At 52.1% G+C, this 19,604-nt stretch overlaps 1 protein-coding gene across 3 annotated transcripts in view; it reads right to left on the minus strand.

Annotated features, from left to right (window-relative positions):
- CAPN9 (calpain 9) overlaps window positions 1–18,933 on the minus strand; it is a 40,556-nt gene extending 21,623 nt beyond the window's left edge. For all 3 annotated transcript variants that reach the window (XR_012374329.1, XM_025850886.2, XM_073879062.1), the window contains exons 1-6: window positions 18,694–18,933; window positions 12,715–12,784; window positions 9,237–9,355; window positions 6,938–7,071; window positions 2,578–2,746; window positions 1,466–1,549 (exon numbers count right to left, since the gene is read on the minus strand). Coding sequence is in view for 2 of the 3 variants with exons in the window: in XM_025850886.2 (XP_025706671.1) it covers window positions 1,466–1,549; window positions 2,578–2,746; window positions 6,938–7,071; window positions 9,237–9,355; window positions 12,715–12,784; window positions 18,694–18,906 (789 nt within the window). In the remaining variant the exon portion in view is untranslated. The remainder of the gene's footprint in view (window positions 1–1,465; window positions 1,550–2,577; window positions 2,747–6,937; window positions 7,072–9,236; window positions 9,356–12,714; window positions 12,785–18,693) is intronic.
- Between the last annotated feature and the right edge of the window lie 671 nt (window positions 18,934–19,604).

Consider the following 19,604-nt stretch of genomic DNA (forward strand, 5'->3'; position numbering starts at 1 on the left):
AGAGTAGAAGTAAAAAATTTCTATTCATCAACTAACCAGAAATTTTAGCTCAAAACACTTTATCCTCATGCGCTGGGCACAAATCATATTTTTGATGTGTAAAAATTAAGTTAGTATAACCTCTCCAGAGTCTAGGATGCAGCTTGCAGCTCATCATTTAAGATGTTCATTACGTGAAATGTGCCGGGAAGGTAAATGTCTTGGAGGTGGAGAGAAAGGAAAAGCCATTGAACAGATGGGGTGGGAAGTTTCTATTACTGGAAACAATATTTGGGAGCTGTAACATTAAAAATCAGATGCCTACTGGGGCGCCTGGGTGGCTCACTCTGTTAAGCGTCTGCCTTTGACTCAGGTCATGATCTTGGGGTCCCAGGATTGAGCCCCGCATCGGGCTCCCTGCTCAGCAGGGAGCCTGCTTCTCCCTTCCCTCTGCCCCCAACCCCCGCTCGTGTTCTCTCTCGCTCATTCACTCTCTTTCTCAAGTAAATAAATAATCTTTAAAAAAAAATCACATGCCTACTCAAGTGAGTGAGTGGCAAGGCATTATGGACAGGGAAGGAGGGGGAAAGAGCCTTTGTAACCAAGCACTCCCTAAAAGTCAGAGGGGTACTGTGTGGGGTCTAGTAACCCCTGGGGATCAATTCTACACTGGGCCACTGCTGCAGAGAACGGGACTTTTGATGGTTATTTTTATGTGTCACCTTGACTTGGCCACTGGTGTCCAGATATTTGCTTTTACACAATTTTGGGTGTGTCTGTGAGGGCGTTTCTGGATGAGATTAGCATTTGGATTGGGAGACTGAGTAAAGCAGAGGGCCCTCCCCCATGTGGGTGGGCCTCATCTAATCCGCTGAAGGTCTGACTAGCACTATAGAAGGTGGAGGAAGGGAGAATTCATTCTCTGTGTCTGACTGCTGAGCTGGGACTTTGATTCTCTTCTGCTCTTAGACTGGGACTTATACCATTGATTCTCTTGGTTTTTGGTTTTTGGACTTGGACTGGAGCAACCCCACCAGATTTCCTGGGTTTATGGCTTACAGATGGTGGATCATAGGACTTCTCAGCCTCCATAATCATGGGAGCCAATTCCTCATTCCCTATCTATCATCTATCTATCTATCTATCTATCTATTTATCTATCTATCTATCTATCATCTATCAATATCTTATTGATTCTGTTTCTCTAGAGAACTCTAGAATTAAGGAAGAAAATGAAAAGAAAAGAAAAAACAAAGCCTAGGCTCTTACACTAGCTAAACCAGGTTGGTACTGTGGTAGAATCACATGTTTCTCTTTCTCTCTCTCCTGTTTTGCTCTTTTGGATTCCAGCCTTCCTCCTTTAGATGAGACCTTCTCTAAAACATCTGAAGGTGTGGTTTATACTGTGATGCACTAGATCAGTATAAGGGACTAGCACTGCTGAGTCTATTCCTGTACCCTATCTACAGAGGTTCACATCGCCTACCTGGTCAATTCCTGTCACACTGTAGGCATGGCCCTTAATGAGACCAAAAGGTGTCCGGGCTTCAGATTCTGCAGCATTTCTGATCTAAAATGTGAAAAAAGCAGCGTTGGACCCATTAGGTAAGTCAAGCCTTCCCTACCTGCCCAGACCCAGCTCCATGCCTGGCCTGGCCCCTTCTGCTCCGCCATGTGCCTGACGCATATAAGGTCACCCCTAAGATGGTTAGCAGGGACATACAGCTATCCCCAGTCTCTTACCAGAGTGAGGAGACCTTCATTCCCAGCTCAGACTCCAGGGAAAAGTTCACTTTTTTGCCCCCACACAGAGCAACTTGACCCCACCCCCCATCATGTAGCCCAGCACCAGATAGAAGTACGATCCCATACACCGAAGACAAGATAAGAAGCATTTAACTTCTTATGTGTATGTGAGACACATACAACCTATGTCACGTACAACCCTATGTCACAAACTTGGAAACACAGAGGAAAGGGATAATTTAGTAACAAAGAAGATATTCCCAAGGTTAATGCAAGAAGAAACACAAAACTTGAATAGGTTCTAAAAACTGGATGAGGTAAAACTATACGTGTGTATGTTTGCATGCATAAAGACGTTGGAGAAAATACTGTTAGATTCCTATCTACTGATGTGAATGTTTTAATGCTGTAGGAAGTAGAAAAAAAACAAGTTTTGGAAAAGTATGGAGTAAGACTCCATTTAGTAAAATCTACAGAGTAGGACTCCATTTAGTAAAATCAAACTGGACTTCTCCTATGGTTGTGTATTTAGGCGCATGCCCGTATGTCTGAGTAAGGATGGGGGGTGTGAAGGGCACACACTGGGTGTCCCAGGGCTGGGACTTGGGCAGGGACATCGAAGTTTGCCTTTATAGATTGAGGATTGTTCCGCCTAATACAGTAAGTGTGCCCCAACTTTGTAATTTGAAAAACATTAGAACTTCTGTTTTAATGAAAATACATAAACATTGATACCACTGCGCTGCCCCCCCCCTCGAAAGTTATGCCCCTCCTCTCACCCAGCCAGGGCACCTGCTGGTCTACAGCCCAAGGGCAGTGCCAGGAATGTGAACATGCACATGAACGACTTACATCAATGGAGCAGCCCACCAGAGAGCCCCTCTTCAAGGCCTTCTCTAGAATCTCATAGAAGTTCTCTGGAGCCTCTTTAGTTGCAAAGGTCTCTGCTACACCCCCGGTGAAGTCTTCCATGGCCTCGATGGTGCTGCCCCCCTTCAGAGCCTCATAGCTCCCATTCAGCCTGTCTCGGAAGGAAGGCAGGGATACCGCTGCAGGGAACAAGAAAGGCCACCAGGTGGCGCCCCTTGACCAGAGTTTTTCTAACTCTTCTAAGGACCATTGTCTCTCCTGACCTTGCCCTGGGTTGGGTGGTGTGGAAGGAAGAAGGGAAGCAGGGATTCAGCTTTACGTGGAGCTGCAAGGATCCTGGGCTCTCTTAGAGACAGGCAGTGCGGTGCGGTGGTAAAGAGCGTGGACTCTGGTCCCCGACTGGCCGCAGGTGCAAGCGGCAGACCCACCACTTACAAACTGAGGACTCCGGGGACAACTCACCCAGTGCTTCAGTTTCCAAATTTACAAAATGGGGGTGATGCGTGTATGCTCCCTGCCAGGACTACTGTGAGGTGTAAATGAGGCTCGCCGGCCTGCCCTCCCTCCCTCTCCCTCATCTTACACGGAACAGGGACCAGGACTTGACCATGAAGGTGTTATACATAGACTGAGACAAAGTTGAGGATTTTTCTCTTCCTTTCTGGTCTCACATACTCACAACCATTTTTCCCCCTCATAATGGTCTTTTTAATTAATATAATTAATATATTATTAATATAATATATTAATTAATATATTAATATAAAATTAATATCATATAATTAATATAATATATAGATATAAGAAATTAACATAATATAAACGTTTCCATTTAGAACAGTTTCAGATTTATAGAGAAGTTTGTAAACAGTAGAGTTCCAGTATACCTCTCACCCAATTTCCCCCAGGATTAACATCTTGGTACACTTGTTGCAGGGACTGAACCCATACGTTATTATTATTAAAGTCTCTACTTTCTTCTTATTTCCTTAGTTTTTACCTAATATGCTCTGTTCCGAGATCCCACCCAGGATATCACATCACACTGAGTCCTTAAGCCCCCTCCTGGCTGTGACAGTGTCTCAGACTTTCCTTGTTTTCCATGACCCTGGCCATCTTGAAGAATACTGTCGGGTGTTTGTAGCATGTCTCTCGATTGGGATCTGTCTGCTGTTTTTCTATTGATTAGACTGGGGTTATGGGTGTAGGGGAGGAAGACCGCAGAAGTAACATGTCCTTCTCATCACATTGTATCTAGGGTCCATACTGTCATCATGACCCATCGCTGTCGATGGTGAGGTCATGTCCGTTAGGCTTCTCCACTGTAGTTACTCTCCCTCCCCCTGTCCACGCTGTCTTCTTTGGCAGGACACCATTATGTGCAGCCCTCCCTTCAGGAGCAGAGGGATTTGCTCCACCTTTAATTACTTGCAGTTCTTCTACGTGGAAGATTTATTCTTTTCTCCAATTTATTTATTCAGTCATTTATTTATATCAATATGGACTCAGGGATATTTACTTTGCACTTTGGTTTACAATCCAATACCACTTTGCTTATTTTATTGCTCAAACTCTCCCAGCTTTGGCTACTCTCAACCTCTTCAGCTGGTTCCTGCGTCCTTTTGACGTAACCCCACCAGTGTGTGTGTGTGTGTGTGTGTGTGTGTGTGTGTGTAAACCATGTTCTCTCACTTCTTGGTACGACAAGATGCTCTAGGCTCATCTTGTGAGTTTCCCAGCCCAGTCCTAGAATCAACCTTGTCTCCAAGGCTGTCTGGTTCCTTTCTTTGGAAAAACAGTATTAGAGACCAAGACCTGGGAAGTAGGGGTCCTTTTTCCTGTGGGGCTGCCGTTCTTTCTAGGCCCCCTGTGCTGACAAAGTGAGGAGATGATGTATGTACACCAACCCAGGATGTATACATGTGTCTATCTGGAACCATCTCTACTAAACAAAACGTGAGAGCAGCCTGAGTCTCCAGCCCTAACCCATGACCATAGGCATCATTCTAAGCCTCCTCCCCTTGCTTCTCTGTAACCTCCTCTCCAAAAGTGAGAAACCTAGCTCCACCGCCTGCCATTCATCTCCTTAATTGTTCAACTCATTATGTACATATAATGGTATCAGAATTGCTGTCCTTGCCCCTATGAGAAACAAGTTAATCAGCCTGAGTAGAATGCTTCCTTTTGCTTTTAATCTTACAGACCCCATTCATGCCCACAGTTACTCAGGTCAGCTCCTTTTTCTCCTACCCCTGCAATGAGTTTGTTGCATAAATTTGCAATACAGTTAGATGAAATGCATGGTCTGCATTTCATCCTGGGGTTCGTCATCCTTCTCTATGATTTTTAAATCTTCATGTATTAAGCTTCTTTCTTTGTGCTGTAAAGTTTTATGAGTTTGATAGATGAATGGTGTCACGTATTCACGATTACAGTATCATACAGAATAGTCTCACCACCCTAAAAAAGATCCCTTGTACTCCACATGTTCACCCCTACCTCTGTCCTTCCCTCCACCTGAACCCCTGGCAACCACTGATGTTTTTCCTGTCTCCATAGTTTTGCCTTTTCCAGAATGTCATATCATTGGAATCATGCAGTATGCATGTAGTCTTTTCAGATTGGCTTCTTTCACTTAGCAATATGCATTTAAGATTCATCCATTTCTTTTCATGGCTTGATAGCTCATTTTTAAATCACTAAATAATGTTCCATTGCCTGGATGTACCACTGTTTGTTTATCCATTCATCTTGAAGGACATCTTATTTGCTTCTAGTTTTTGGCAATTATCAATAACAGCACAATAAACATTTGTGTGCAGCTTTTGTGTAGACATAAGTTTTTATCCAACTCATTTGGGTAAAAATGACTTTTTACCGGACTCATTTACCAAGGCGTTTGATTGCTGAACTATTAGGTAAGACTAGTTTTATAAGAAAGTTTAGTTTTATAAGAAACTGCCAAATTGTCTTCCGAAATGGCTGAACTATTTTGCATTCGCACCACAAGTGAATGAGAGTTCCTCTTGCTGTACATCTTTGTCAGCAATTGGTGCTGCAAGTATGTAGTGGTATTTTGCTATTGTTTTCATTTGCAATTTCCTAATGACAAATACTGTTGAGCATCTTTCCATGTGCTTATTTGCCATCTGGACATGTTTTTTGGTGAGGTACATCCCAATCATTTTTGGCCTCTTTGAATGACCAAAAATTAAAGATTTTCTTTTTTAGGAAACTTATTCTCCACTCTTTGAGTGAATACCCTTCAAGTTCCACTGGATCCCGCCAGCTGGAATTCCTGACTCAAGACTTTTCCACAGCTGCAGGGGGAGGATTTCCCTGCGCTGGGCTCACCGAGGATGAAGCCATGCCCGCCCAGCCCTGGAGAGCACAGGCACTAGCCCTGGAGAGGATCCTGCCGAGGTCTCCTGGTGGGGACTCACCATGGGGTAGAGCTGGGGCTGGGCTCCCTGGCTGTCCTCTGCCCCTTTGCCCACCTGAAACCTGTCTGGTGCCTCGGAGGCGTGTGCATAGACCTAGCTGGAGCAGATGGGCATGGGGGGCGGGTAGTATACCTTTGGTTCTTCTTTGATGGCTTTAATTCTGTCCTGCTGATTTCAGGGTCAGTTAAACCTCCATTTCCCTTCACTTAATTTTGCCACTTGCCAGAATTAGAAACACAAATGTGCTTCCCAGTTCCCGTCTCTGAAGACAGGTTCCCTATGCTCCGAAGATCCGGGATGAGCCCAAGAGGGACTCCTAGGGGAGCTCTGCTGTCAGCTGAGCACAGAACTCGGGCTGCTTGGCCTTTTGCTGACAAGCTGACGGGCCGGACATCGAGAGTGCTGGAGGGAACCAAGGTCATCTGGCAGGCGATTAAAAATGTTTGGGTTCCACTTACTTTGAGCTTCCTCAGCTCGTTAAATCCACAGAGACAGAAATCAACATGACGGTTGCCAGGGGCTGGGCGCAGGGGACGGGGAGTTGGAGTTTAGCAGGTGCGGAGTTTCAGTTTTGCAAGTTCTAGAGGTGGATGCTGGTGATGGTTGCACGACAGTGTGAATGTACTTAACGCCACCGAGCTGTACACTTAAAAATGATTAAAACGGTCCCTGTTACCACAGCCCAGATGTTTGAGCTATGACGGTGCTTGGTGGCAGGTTGGGAGAGCCAAGTTCTGGTAACTCATCCAGATTTTCCTCCGCCTACTCTCCCAGCTCTTCGGAAGGCCAGACACAGGAGGGACATGTGTCGCCACTCACTGAAACTCCCTGGAAAGGCCCCAGGGGTGGAGACCTGCTTCCTGGACAGCACCCCTCCTCCCCGGGCAGGGAGCACTCACTTGGCATAGGCTTTTTCCAGCAAGGCGCTCCAGAACTCACTGTGGTCGGCGGAGTGGAGGAAGATCAGGCGGTCCCTGAAGGTGGGCAGCCGGTCATCGATGACCACATCCAGCCACTCACTGTGCTGCCAGAACTGTTGGCCAGGACGGAGACGGAAAGCACGGGGGGCGGGGGGGCGTGAGTCCCAGGGGAGTCCAGCCCCGTCCGTGAATGTTTATCACTTGGCTCTTTCTCCCTCAGACCACACACTGCCCTTAGGGTACGGAGGAAAATCACATGCGGGTTCCATGATGGGGGCCCCTGGACTGTGTCCACTGAGACACAGGCTGAGCACCCCACCCACCACGGACATCTGCCTGAAGACCCCGTGTGGACCCATCAAAGCCGGGGGCCGGCGGGACAGGGTCGCACGCGGACACCGCGGGTGGGCTGGGTTAGCTCTTCTGTCTCCCGAGGGAGGGGCATAGTGTGGGGTTTGCTCTGCTCTTGCAACAGCGCGGTTCTCTATGCCCTTCTGTCAGCCGGCTGCTGGGCGTCTTAATGTTCCTTCATCTTCAGTGCCTTCCCTGCCCAGGGGTGGAAACTCTCAGACTGCCTTTTTTTTGGCCATTCACACACAGAGAGAGGGGGGCTGTAACGGGGCAGGTGGACACTTGTGCCGGGTGTGCAGACACGAGGTGAGTGTGTGCATATGTGTGTGTGTGTGTGCATGTGTTTGCGTGTGCTCACACACATGCTTGTGAGTCCGTGTGTTCACACGTGTGTGCATGTGTTCACGTGCATGTGCGTATGAGTGCGTGCGTGTATCTGCGTGTGCGTTCCTTCTCACTCAGTTGGCTCGAGAGAGACACTAAGGGAAGAAGAAAGAGAAAGTAGAAAGAGGGGAGCACACGCAGGGGCTCCAGGAGCAGTCCATGTCCAGCTTTGCCGGGGCATCCCAATCAGTTCCGTGTCAGCGACCCTGCCCCAGTCAGACCAGGCCGCCCAGTGTCCGGCCGAGGTTGTGTGTGTTTGAAGGAGAATATTCCCCTGGGCTCCCAGTGACGGGCTCTAAGGGGTGTGTTGGGAGGCAGCATGGCGTGGGACAATAAATACCACCACCACCCCCCCAGCTGGGCTCCCACTTGGGGGCTTAACCCTCCCAGCACGTGTCACTTCAGGCTTTCTTGGGGGCCTTTGTGACTTCAGGTTCTACAGACGCACTGCTCGGGGCTTCCGAAGCAGGTGCGGTGTTGGGGGCGGTTCTGGGCTGGCCTTCCAGGGCGGAGCTGGCTCAGGGGATCTTACAGGGCAGCACAGAGATGGCCCCACCGGCACCCTCATGCCCACACTGTGGCTGAGGACAGGAGAGGAGCAGCGAGGGGGCCTCACTCCCAACGCCCCCCTCCCAGATGTCAGCATGTGACTGACAGGCCCCCCACAGGGCCAGCCCCTGCCCGATCAGAGGCAGGGCAGTGGAGCACAACAGGGCACTGGAGGGAGTACTCAGATGGCTGGCCTTGGGGACGGAGGGGATCGTGTGGTGGCCTGGGAGGGGAAGGTGGCCGTGCGGGGGCAGAAGTGCGTGCCGGCCCCATGCGGCCACCTTCCTAGGATCCCTTTTAGTTCTGCGAGCCCCACAAGGTAGATATGAGTCCTTTTTCCAGACAGCGTGTGAAATCTGCCCGAGGTAACCCTCAGACGTACAGGGCAGGGCAGGCGTCAGTGTGAGCTGGGGCCCTTTGCAGGGGACGCAGGGGAGGAGACGACAGAGAACAGGGCCGTGAGCAAAGGGAAACCAGCCCCCAGGCAGGCTGTGCCCCGAGGGTGGCTCTGCGGGGGTCCCACAGGGGCGACTGTGTGTCCCTCCCCCCGACGTCCAGCAGGCGATGCCTCCGTGCTTCTGTCCATTTCTACTTCTTACCCTCACTCACGTCTCCAAATCTGTATTTCTTCAATAAAGAGGATCTCCCAGTTTATGAGAAATAATCCAGTCCCAGGGAGGTAGAATTGTTTTAGGCCATTTATGCTAAAAGCACAAGCTGTTCTGAAGACTAAAACCCATTGGCAAGGACCTCCAGACTTGCCACAATCGCACTTAAAGCCTTACTGTCTATTTTCCGGAAGGGCTCACCACAGGATGCCCTCACTGTCCTCCTCACACATTTAGAGGCAATCCCGTGACGCAGCGTGGTTTGGGGTGCAGCTTTCACACAGATGGGGTCACATTCCTCCCAGGATTACCGAGCAGCTGAAGAGGCTCATGACGTCATGCTGGACCCCAAAGAGCTAACACTCCCGGTCCAGGCTCCCTCTTACCTGGAAGTGGAATATTCCGGCATAACCGCGTCCAAAGCTTTGGTCCTGGGGGACGACTCTAGCCAGAGCGTTGTCATTCAGCGTCAGGGAGGCAATGGCAGCTAATAACCAGCAGTCCCCTGCAAAACGAGAGCCAGACATCGCGGTTTTCATTGCCAACTCGCAATGAATGGGAAAGCTCTATGCCGGAAGGAGAGGTGGGGCGTTCCAGATGTGGCCACATCTTTTCCACATTTAGGAAAATGGACAGAATACCAACAGATACCTCTGTCCTCCCCTTCTGCCTCCCTTCCTGGCTCTTTCCGTGCCCGGTTTATCACGCACAGCTGTTGTCGTCCGGGTCATGTTATAGGACACGCTCACTTGGGTTTCAGACTGATGCTCCATTATGCATCAGCTCTGTGCAGTTCCAGAGGCTTCCCCACCAGAGGGCCAAGGCTGCGGACGCTCATGTCAGCGGGGCTGGGTGAGTAGGCATTTCGTAGCTGCAGCCCAAGAAGTTGGGGGTCCTCAGAAATAGCCCCTCGTGGTGCCCGGGGAGTGCATTTCTGGGACTGAGGCCTCCCCACAGCACAGACTCGGTTGTGTTAGAGATGAGAGTAGCTCCAGTTATTTTTCATTTTCAAGATTTGCTGACTGGTCTACTGATTTCTGCAGCCGTGACTTCACATTGACACACATCTGGAGGACAACTCCAAAGGGAAGTCAGATATCAGACAGCATTTTATCTGTGCTGTGCCAGCCTCTCGGACGCATCCACTCGTCCGCCCTGAGGCTGGGACCAGCGCTCTTGCCAGGGCTGCCTACGAGCTCTGTGTGAGCAGATACTTGCAAGTATCCATTTACCCAACCTCTCTGTTTTATCCCTGATATCTTTGTTGGCAGTTGATAACACCGCCGTCATTGGAATTCAAGACCCCAAGCACACTTAGTTCGGCTTCCTCGGGGTTCACGTTTTTGGAAAATACCATACAGCCCACGACCCCTTTCTGATTGTTGTGCACAAGCTAGAGCGACTCACAGATGGTGTAGCATCAGGAAATCTACTTGCAGAGTCGCCCTGCTTCTGGCTTTCCCTAGAATGTCACCGGGGGGAACATGCCAACTGGTTCCTCAAGCATCTGCTGCTCTTAAGATGGAGATGCTAATGAGAAGGGACACAGAATCTTTCATGATCATTTGTTCAGCAAACCTCACTGAGTGCCTCCCGGGGGGTGGGGGGCGGTCCCTGCTCTCAGCTCTGGGGTGGTCCTGGCCAGAGTCCGGTGGAGGGCCCCCCTGCTGTGGGCTCACCTCCTCCCGGTTCTTCTCCAAGTTAGGGCTTTGCCCAGTGGAGGAAAATGCATTTCTTTCCCTAGAGCGCAGCACCTCTTGTTTATTCAGCCAGGAAGGCCCTGAGCTTTTGAAGGGGGGGCATGCAGAAGCTAGTGCTATTCATGCAATTTAAAGCAAAGGAAAAGACTCAGCAAGAAAGCAATATGGCTTTATCTCTCTGCTGGGTCTGTGTGGATGCATGGCATTGGTCATATCAACCAGAAGAGGGTACCCTCTGAAGGTCAGTTCGTCGGGCAGCTGGGTGGACAAGAGCATGCAGGGGGCCGCTAGCTAGCAGGGAGGGACTGGCGATGGTGTTGGTCGTGTTCTAGCTCTTATTTTGGGTGTGAGGCTCACAGCCCTTCATTTTATTGTTATCCTTCCTGGCTTATACAGATGTTATGTACAGTATTTGGAAGTAATAGAAGTGTTACAAAATGGGGCGCCTGGGTGGCTCAGTCGGTTAAGCGTCTGCCTTTGGCTCAGTTCATGATCCCAGGGTCCTGGGATCCAGCCCCACATGGTCATGGTCGGGCTCCCCACTTAGTGGGGAGTCTGCTTCTCCCTCTCCCTCTGCCCCCCCACTCCTGCTCTCTCTGTTTCTCAAATAAATAAAATATTTTTTTAAAAGTGTTACAAAATAATAGTTATATTCAACACCAACCAAGGTTAAATATGCAGTTGTAATTCCAAATAGATACTTGCACTCATGCCACAAACCAAAACCTTGAAACACAAAGGAGCCTATACAATGCCTTTTTATCGAACAGCAGCATAGGGATAAGGCGGGGGGCGGGTAGGGGGGCAGTGAGGGGAGGCAGAGGAAGAGTCTGCAGGGAGAGATGAGCGAGGACATGAGGAAGGGGCAGGCAGAGTCTCCCAGAGAAGGCTGACCCCCAACAAATGAAGACCAGTCTGGATGTAATTTTTTTTTCCGAAAGGTCAAAGTCATAGCTAGGATGTGTAATTCTATCATCTGTGTACAGTTGACCCTTGAGCAACATGGGGGAAGGGGCGCTGACCCCCCACCCCCAACCCACCGCACAGTCAGAGAGCCACGTATAACTTTTGACTCTCCCGAAACTTAACAGCCAGGAGCCTGCTGTTGACCTGAGGCCTTACCGGTAACCTAGTCAGTTAACATGTATTTTGTATGTTCCTACAATAGGAATGCAGTGAAAAGAAAATGTTAGTAAGGAAATCATAAGGAAGAGAAAATCCATTGACAATAAGATACTGTGTTATTCAAAAAAATCCATGTATAAGTGGGTCCGTGTTGTTCAAGGATCAACTGTATCATGGATCAATCTACTGATCTATCACCAGCTATCATCACTCTAGGTCTGTGACTTTGCGTTCTTGGTTTGGGGTAGCTGGTTGGTGAACACGGAGGCTCCAGCACGATCCACTGCAACCATTAGACCGTAGTGGTAACTCAGCTGTAGGCCAGGCCTCATAAGCTTACAGCTTCACTGGTGGGTTTTTTTAGGACGTTTTTTTTTTTTTCCCCGTAGATAGAATAAAGGTAAACTCACTCCAATTTTGGGCTAAATCCTGAAATGCAAGACCCACTTTAATGGACTTGGGGGCACTCGCAGGTTAATTTTAGGAAGGAGACTGTGAAACTCCCGGGGGGACCCCCCAAAGTCTGAGCCCCTGGTGCACTGTGGCATAATGGTTAAGAGCAAGTTCAGATCCTGACTACCTTGCTATCAGTCCTGTGATTTACGTTACTCAGCCTCCCTCAGCTTCGGTGTCTCATCTGTAAAATAGGAAGGGTGATCAGGACGGAGATCCAGGGACCGAGTTAATGCATGCAAGTGTTAGCCATGTCACGGTGCAGGGAGCCAGACCAGCGCCGCGGGGTATCTCTGTTCTCTGTGAACTGAGCCCCACACTGCAGCACAGCCACCCCCAGGGGAACAGGAGTGTAAGGAGCCTGGGGTCCACGGGGTTCCATCTGGGGGGGCGGCAGACTGGCAGACTGGGAGGGAGGAGAGGAGGAAGGAGCCGGTGGTAGCAGTCATATTCCCCCGGACCCTGTGCCCCCCGGGGGTCCCACGTTGCTCTTGCCGTGGGGGCAGCTCAGAGGCCCTGCCCTGCTGGCCTCCAGGGGTGCTTGTTCCAACCCCCCTCTCTCCGTGCTCCATCCCCTCACACTTACCAAGCTCCCCCTGGCAGATATCTGTCCTGGTGGCCCCTCCGAGAATGAATTCTGGGTTTTTCACTATTTCCTGGAAGAACAAAGGTGTTACTGGGCCATTGTGATTGGAGCGGGCTCAGGGTCTCTCTCCTTTCTGGGAGCAGAGGGCTTTTTTCTGTATTTGATTCTTTTCCGGTGGAGGGGTGCCACAAACCTGGGCCTGTCTCTGGTAGATGGCACCCCTTGGGGAGAGATCCTGCCTTTTGGGCAGCCCCTCAGTGCTGGACAAACAACGGACCACGAACTGAAGATTCCCATTGCCACTCGCCCTGGGCTAGCAATCGGGGTGGGGCGGGAGCAGGGCATGAGTTCGAATCCTGACTCTCCGCTTACGGGCATTGTACCCTCTGTGGGCTTCAAATTCCTCATCTTAAGATGAGGTAATACACACACCACAGACCAGTGCCTAGGATTAAATACAAATTCATGCTCACCCACCCAGCTGTTTTCTTTTTTAAAGTATGCATTTTGTATATATATATATATATATATATATATATATATATATATACACATACACACATATATATGCCTATCAATATATATATACACTATGTAGTGGGAGATACATGCACATATCTCTCATGTAACTTTACCTCAGTGCATTACATATATTTTATGCTATATTGCACATAATTATATTATTATGTGTACATAATTACTTATATATACATATATAGAGAGAAAGAGATACTATAAAGCATTAACAGAAAAGTGTTTGAAAGCAATTATATAAAATTCGTCTATTCTTTACATTTTGCTGAGTCGTTAGTCTCCATTCCTGACAGGGACTAAGGCAAAGAACAAGAGAGAGGGAATCCCTGCCCTCCTGAGTTGCTGAGGGACTGGGGGCCAGACCATGAACAGAGGCACGGACATCCAAGTTCAGGAGCGGTGAGTTCCAGGATGGAAAGTAATGGTGTGGGACGGGGGCTGTGTGGGGGCTGGAGCGGTCAGGGAGGACCTCTTGGGGAAGCAGACAGTTGAGTAGGGAGTCACGTGAGGGTCCAGGGCGAGGAAACAACAAATCATCAGACATAGAGGAAAGTTCTGACACACAGCAGATGCTCGGTCATTTTAAGAGGATCTGAATGCAGGCCGAGTGAGGGGCTTTTCCCACCTCTTTTCAGAGACAGGACTGGAGGCAAGAGTCCTCACCAGCACCTGGGTGGTGCCCCGGGGCCCAGCCCTGCCCTGAACAGTCCTCCTCAAGCTCCCCGGGGACCTACTTCTCTGGTCTGCGTCCAAAGTATCAGCAGGAGGATGGTGATTTCTTTGCAGGAAGGGGGACTGCTTAAGGCGAAGAGCCAACGTGTAAAATGATGGCACTCTCCCCGCAGCCCCCGTGATGTGCCGGTCTCACGGAGTGATGGACGCCCTGGACATCTGCCCAGAGAGCACTGTGTGGGCTTATGTGCTTTCCCAGTGTTTCAGTGAACGGGGCCAGGAGAACCTCTGAACACTGTGCCATCGGCTCACCACAATCGCAGGTGTGGCGGGGGTCTGACCGACACACCGAATGCTGGCTCCAGAATGGCAGGCGAGGCCATGGACGGGGGTGGGGGCAGCTCCTCTGTGCCAGTCTCCTGGCCCGTGCAGACCCTCTCACACGGCGCTCTCCCGGCTCCTCTTCCCCAGGTGTTTGCAGGTGGCTCTGGGCCAGGCCAGTGGGAAGGTGCAAACCAACCAGGAAAAGGTGCTCCCCTCAGGAGCCCTCCTCGATCCGCAGAGGGGCTCCGGGCGCACCATCTAACTTCTCCAGGCTGTCTCCATCTGTCATGTGAGGCCACTTTCCTCCGTCTTGGACATTCGGGGCCAGGTGCACAATGTGTATTGGAGCCCCGGCTCCCAAGGGCACCCCAGGAGCTCCCACGGCAGCCAGCCCCTATCGGGGGAGCGCCGCAGGGCTCCAGCCAGCAAAACTCCCACCGCCGTGGCCCCCTCCCTATCTCCGACTCTGAAGGCGGGCAGACCCTGCCCAGCAGGCTGTGGCAGACGCGGACCTCCCAGAGACCAGATGGGCTGTGGGCGAGGGGGCCCCCCCCCCCCGCTCCCCCTCGCGGCCCTCCCCTCCCCCGCCTTCGGCTGGCCCGTCCTGCCAACAGCACCAACTGGGCCAACAGCTGCCACTGCGTCTCGGCTCCATCGTGCAGCTAGTTGTTTTTGTCCAGCAGAGTTTTACCAAATTGCCTCAAACTGTGGATGGATGGAGAAAAACACAGAAGGAGAAAACTCAGAAACTCTCACCAAGTGAACAGGAGTTAGCCATCGGGTATGGAGTGGTGAACTCCCCGGACGCGTGGCTGATACAGGGGTCTGTCCAGTGTTCCTGGGAGTCAATGAATCCGCGTGGGGTCCGTGAATGTTCACGCCGAAGGGGCGTGGCCACGAACACCGACAGATGTGGGTCTCAGGTGTGGGGAGCGTGTGACGTGCGCCCGTCTCACACGCATATTGGTTCGTGTGTACTCTGGATGCATTGCATTTGTGCCTGGACAGCCTGCGTGTGTGGGGCCCAGAGGTACATTTGTTCTTGTGAAATGCTGTTTGGGGGCTTGAGGATGAGGGTTACCTGTTACAGTCCTGGGACAGGAAGATCAGAGGAGTCTTGACAAACCCGAGGTGAACCCAGACAGAGGACCAGGCGTCCTGGAATGTTCCCTCTTGGGGCCTGTTCTGTTCACTTCGTACATCATCAGGGGCTCAGCCACGCACATAGACTTTTCTTTACTTAGTCATTAATTTGAAAGGGGAGAAGCCGCATTTGTAACAAGTTTGGAGAGGCTGGGCTCGGATCGGCAGCTGTGTGCTACCCAGGGCTGTAAAGGCGCGTGGGGACACGGGGGTGTCTCTGGAGGCACAGGGCAGGCCCAGTGTGCAGGGCAGTCTCAGCCACAGGCTGCCAGGGGGCCGTCAGCCTGGGCTAGAGGGTTATGAGCATCTTCAGCGAAGAGGTACCCTGGGTTTAGGCTGAGAAGTTAGGGAGGGAATTGCATAGAAGAAACAGAAGGATGCAGGCGGACAGGGAGGCGAGGAGGAAAAAGCCGAAGGAAGCGCTTGTGAGCTGAGGAAGTCAAGGCTGCGGGCCCAGGAAGGCAGGCCCTTGGCTGCACCCCAGACCCACTCCTCCCCACTCCGACACACAGCCCTTTCCAAGAGGCCCACTGGAGGGGATTTCCCCTTCTCTCCCAGCGGAGCCTATCACCCCACCCCCACTGCAGGCCCCGGGGGCTCCCCCTCGGTGAGCGCCTTGCCCGGGGCTCTCTGGAGGCTGAGCCCGGCTGCCCACTGCTCTCTGGTGACCCCCTGACTTTTCTGATTCCGACTGCTCTGGTGCTCATGACCCCGCCCGCGAGCACAGCTGTGTTTGCCAAGAAGGTGGTGCTGGGGAGGGCACCACGGTCCCACTGGGCAGCTCGGCACTTGCTGCCCGAACATGCACCACCTAAGTGCTGAGCAGACATGCAAACAGCACCCAGGCCACAAAAGCCCTCTGGAGGGACACTGGCAACGCTTAGCATTTCCCTCCTGCCGCCCGCCCATCTGCACACCAGCGACCCTGGCCCTCCGTCCTGCAGGAGGAATCTCAATCCTCACCACCACCCAGCCCCTTGCTGCTGACTTCACACAAGTCTATCAGAAGTCTGTAAAACCCCTAGCCCCTCGGATTGCAAACAGACGGGTGTGTTTCTGGGAGTGAGGACAGAAAGGACCGTGTCAGGGGCACGCAAAGGGAAACGCAGAATGGATTCTGAGAATGGATCCATAGGAAAGACAGCAACAGTAGACCTGAGTTAAGGTAAATGAAGAAATCGTTCTGCCCTTGGGGCACCTGGGTGGCTCAGTCGTTAAGCGTCTGCCTTTGGCTCAAGTCATGATCCCAGGGTCCTGGGATCGGACCCCGCATCGGGCTCCCGGCTGGGCAGGAGGCCTGCTTCTCCCTCTCCCACTCCCCCTGCTTGTGTTCCCTCTCTTGCTGTGTCTCTCTCTGTCAAATAAATAAATAAAATCTTAAAAAAGAAAAAAAGAGAGAGAGATCGTTCTGCCCTTGGTCACGGGTGGAGGGCCCCCGAGTGGATGGCGGCCTCACCCATCCTTTGGGGCAACCCCGAGAGAGATCAGTAGTGAGGATGACTGCCTCCTAGAGCTGAGATCTGGGACTCTGGACTCCCTTGGGGGTCTGGGGGGTCCTTGCTCCACTCCACGTGCGGGAACAAAGGCGTTCTCCATGCTGGCCTGTGTGCAGCCGAGAAACTCCAACTTCGGCAAAGAGAAGGTGAGTTGAACGCGGCGGCGGAATCACACGTTCAGCCAGTGGGTGGCGGTGCAGACCGAAAGGCAGGGCGCCCTCCTCCAGCGGGGAGGGGACAGTCTGGTTACAAGCAGGGTCGTGTAAACACAGTCAGGGACACCCATCTACAGGCTCCTTTCTGCCTGCTCTACACGCTAACACGGGAATCCCTGCAACAGCCCCGCAAAGGAAGCAGCCTTATAACCCCCTTTTGTGGAAGAGGAAAGTGAGGCTCCGTGTGGTGCATGGCCTGGACCCCCCGCAGCGGGGGGCGAGGGCGGGCTCCGCTCGTTCCCTCTGTTGGGGGTGCTGAGAAAGCTACCTTTTCCAAGGTCATGGCTCTTGGGGGTACTCATTGGTGAGGGCCACAGACACCGGTGACACTGTCACCCCGACACAAGACGACTCTGACGGTCCATCCTAGCTCCAGGGCACCCCGTGTAACCGGCTGAGGGCTTTGTGCGGCCATTTATGGGGCCACGGGACAGCCCAGAGGCTCCCTCTGCTCATTCCTGCTCCCCGTCCGGCCGCAGGTGTTGATCCTGAGAACACCTGTGATAAACGTCCTGCGGGTGCTCTTTGTGTGGGGTCCAGAGAGGAGGTCATGTAGCCGTAGGTGGCATTGCTCTGGGGTGACACCCGTAATAGCAATCATGACATCAGCTGCTGCTTACTGCAGACTGTTGCTGGACATTGGATCTACATTGGTCGTTTCTCTGGCCGTTTCTGTTCCCGTTTCACAGGGGAGGGGACTGAGGCTCGGGGGAATTAAGTGCCAGGACCACAGTCGCGGGACAAATCAGTGGAAGGGTGGGACCAGCACTCAGGGTCTCACCTCTTGTCCAGCCCTCTTTGCGCTCTCCTTGTCCATAGCAACCTGTCCCCGTAGGAGCCCCACCTGGAAGGTGTCCCCACCTGGAAGGAATGATAGCCAGCAGCGCCCGGGCGGAGGTCAAGGCCTGACTAATCCAGCACAGCAAATATTGACTCCTTGTGGGAGGCACCAGCTGGTGCCCCTGGGGCCCGTCACCTCCAGACTGTTGGGGATGGGGCAGCTCGGACGCTGGCTCCCCTCTGGGAAGGGAGATTTGTGGTCTGGGGAGAGAGGCCCTGCTTCCCGAGTGTTCCATCCTTCACGTGTGTACTGAGCACTCGCTGCGTGAGTGTCCATCCACACTGAACATCCTGGGCTGCAGCCAGAAGCTACGGGATCCCCACATGCATCCCAGCAGCCTCAGCACACGGGGCAAGACTGCCTCCCACCCAGCTCTGCATGTTTGCCTTTGGGTTCCCATAGAACGTGTCACCTGAGACTTGTCTCCCATTCACCACTTAATGACAAGACCCTCTCTGGCTCTGGGTTCCTGTCCTGGGCTCACCTTGGTGGGAGTCAGAGAGCTGGGGGTGGGGTGGAGCCAGACACCCTGGGCATGGTGCCGGAGCCATCCCTGGCTTGCTGGTGCATGCCCCCTGCGTGTCATTCCCTCTGCAAACTGCATAGCATCTCAACAGTAGACTTGGCAGATGTGCCTGGCAGATGCGTCTGTGTGTAGCCCACCCACCCAGCCCCTCCTCTCCTCGCTGCCTTCTGCCAGGCTGCTGAGCCCACACCCCTGCCTGCCACCCCCACCACTTCCTCTTGCACTCACCCCTGGCCGTTTCCACACGAAGGGGATCTGGGGCCTCTCACTATAGAAGAGAGAGGAGCTGTTGGCTGGGAAGTCTGCATCCTCAAACAGCACGCCCTTCTGCACGCACTCCTGCCTCAGTTGCTCGAAGCTCTGGCCTGAGGAGTGGGTGATGCGGGCATCCTTGGGAACTGGGTGCTTCTGGGGCCCTGCGGCCCGATAGAGGTAAGGCATGGCTGCTCCCTTGCTGGTGGGCTCAGGTTGACAAGGTGACCGTACTAATCAAGGAGCCAGCTCAGGGAAACCAGGGCTCAGTGGCCCTTGGCCTCTTCCTGTTTGCCTGGGAACCTCCCTGTGAAGACTGAAATGAGGCACGCCCTGCTGGCAAACTGTGGAGAGAGCTCTCTGCCCTCCCAGGGGCTCCTGCAGACCCAGAGGGAGCAGTCAGCCTGGGTCAATTCCAGGCAGAGGCAGCAAACTCTGCTTAATGCACTGGGGAGTCTCCGTGGGAGAGAGAGGATGGCTTTATGGGAAAAGAGAGCACGGAAACCAAATCGGTCTGGGAGGTGGCAGGCAGTGTTTGCTTTGCGGGAGGAGAGTGTGCTGTGTGGTCTTGAATCACATGTGAAGTCAGAGAGCTGCAGGGTTTTGTAGTCGGAAGGGAGCTTAGTGAACCGTCATGACACCTATTACATGAACCGAGCTTACCCAGCTCTTTCTCAGACCACCTCATTTTGATTTAGAGCAGGGGTCTGCAAACTTTTTCTTTAAAGAGCCAGTTAGTTAATATTTTCGGCTTTGTGGACCATATGGTCTGTGTTGCAAGTACTCAACTTTTTGGGTTGTAGCACAAAAGCAACCATGGATGCTATGTGATGAATCAGCGTGGCTATGTGCCAATAAAACTTTATTTACAAAAGCAGCCGGGGGGC

The sequence above is a fragment of the Callorhinus ursinus genome, unplaced genomic scaffold (assembly GCF_003265705.2).
Source record: "Callorhinus ursinus isolate GAN/ISIS: 27379988/994484 unplaced genomic scaffold, GSC_fseal_2.0 scaffold32, whole genome shotgun sequence".
Taxonomy (NCBI): Eukaryota; Metazoa; Chordata; class Mammalia; order Carnivora; family Otariidae; genus Callorhinus; species Callorhinus ursinus.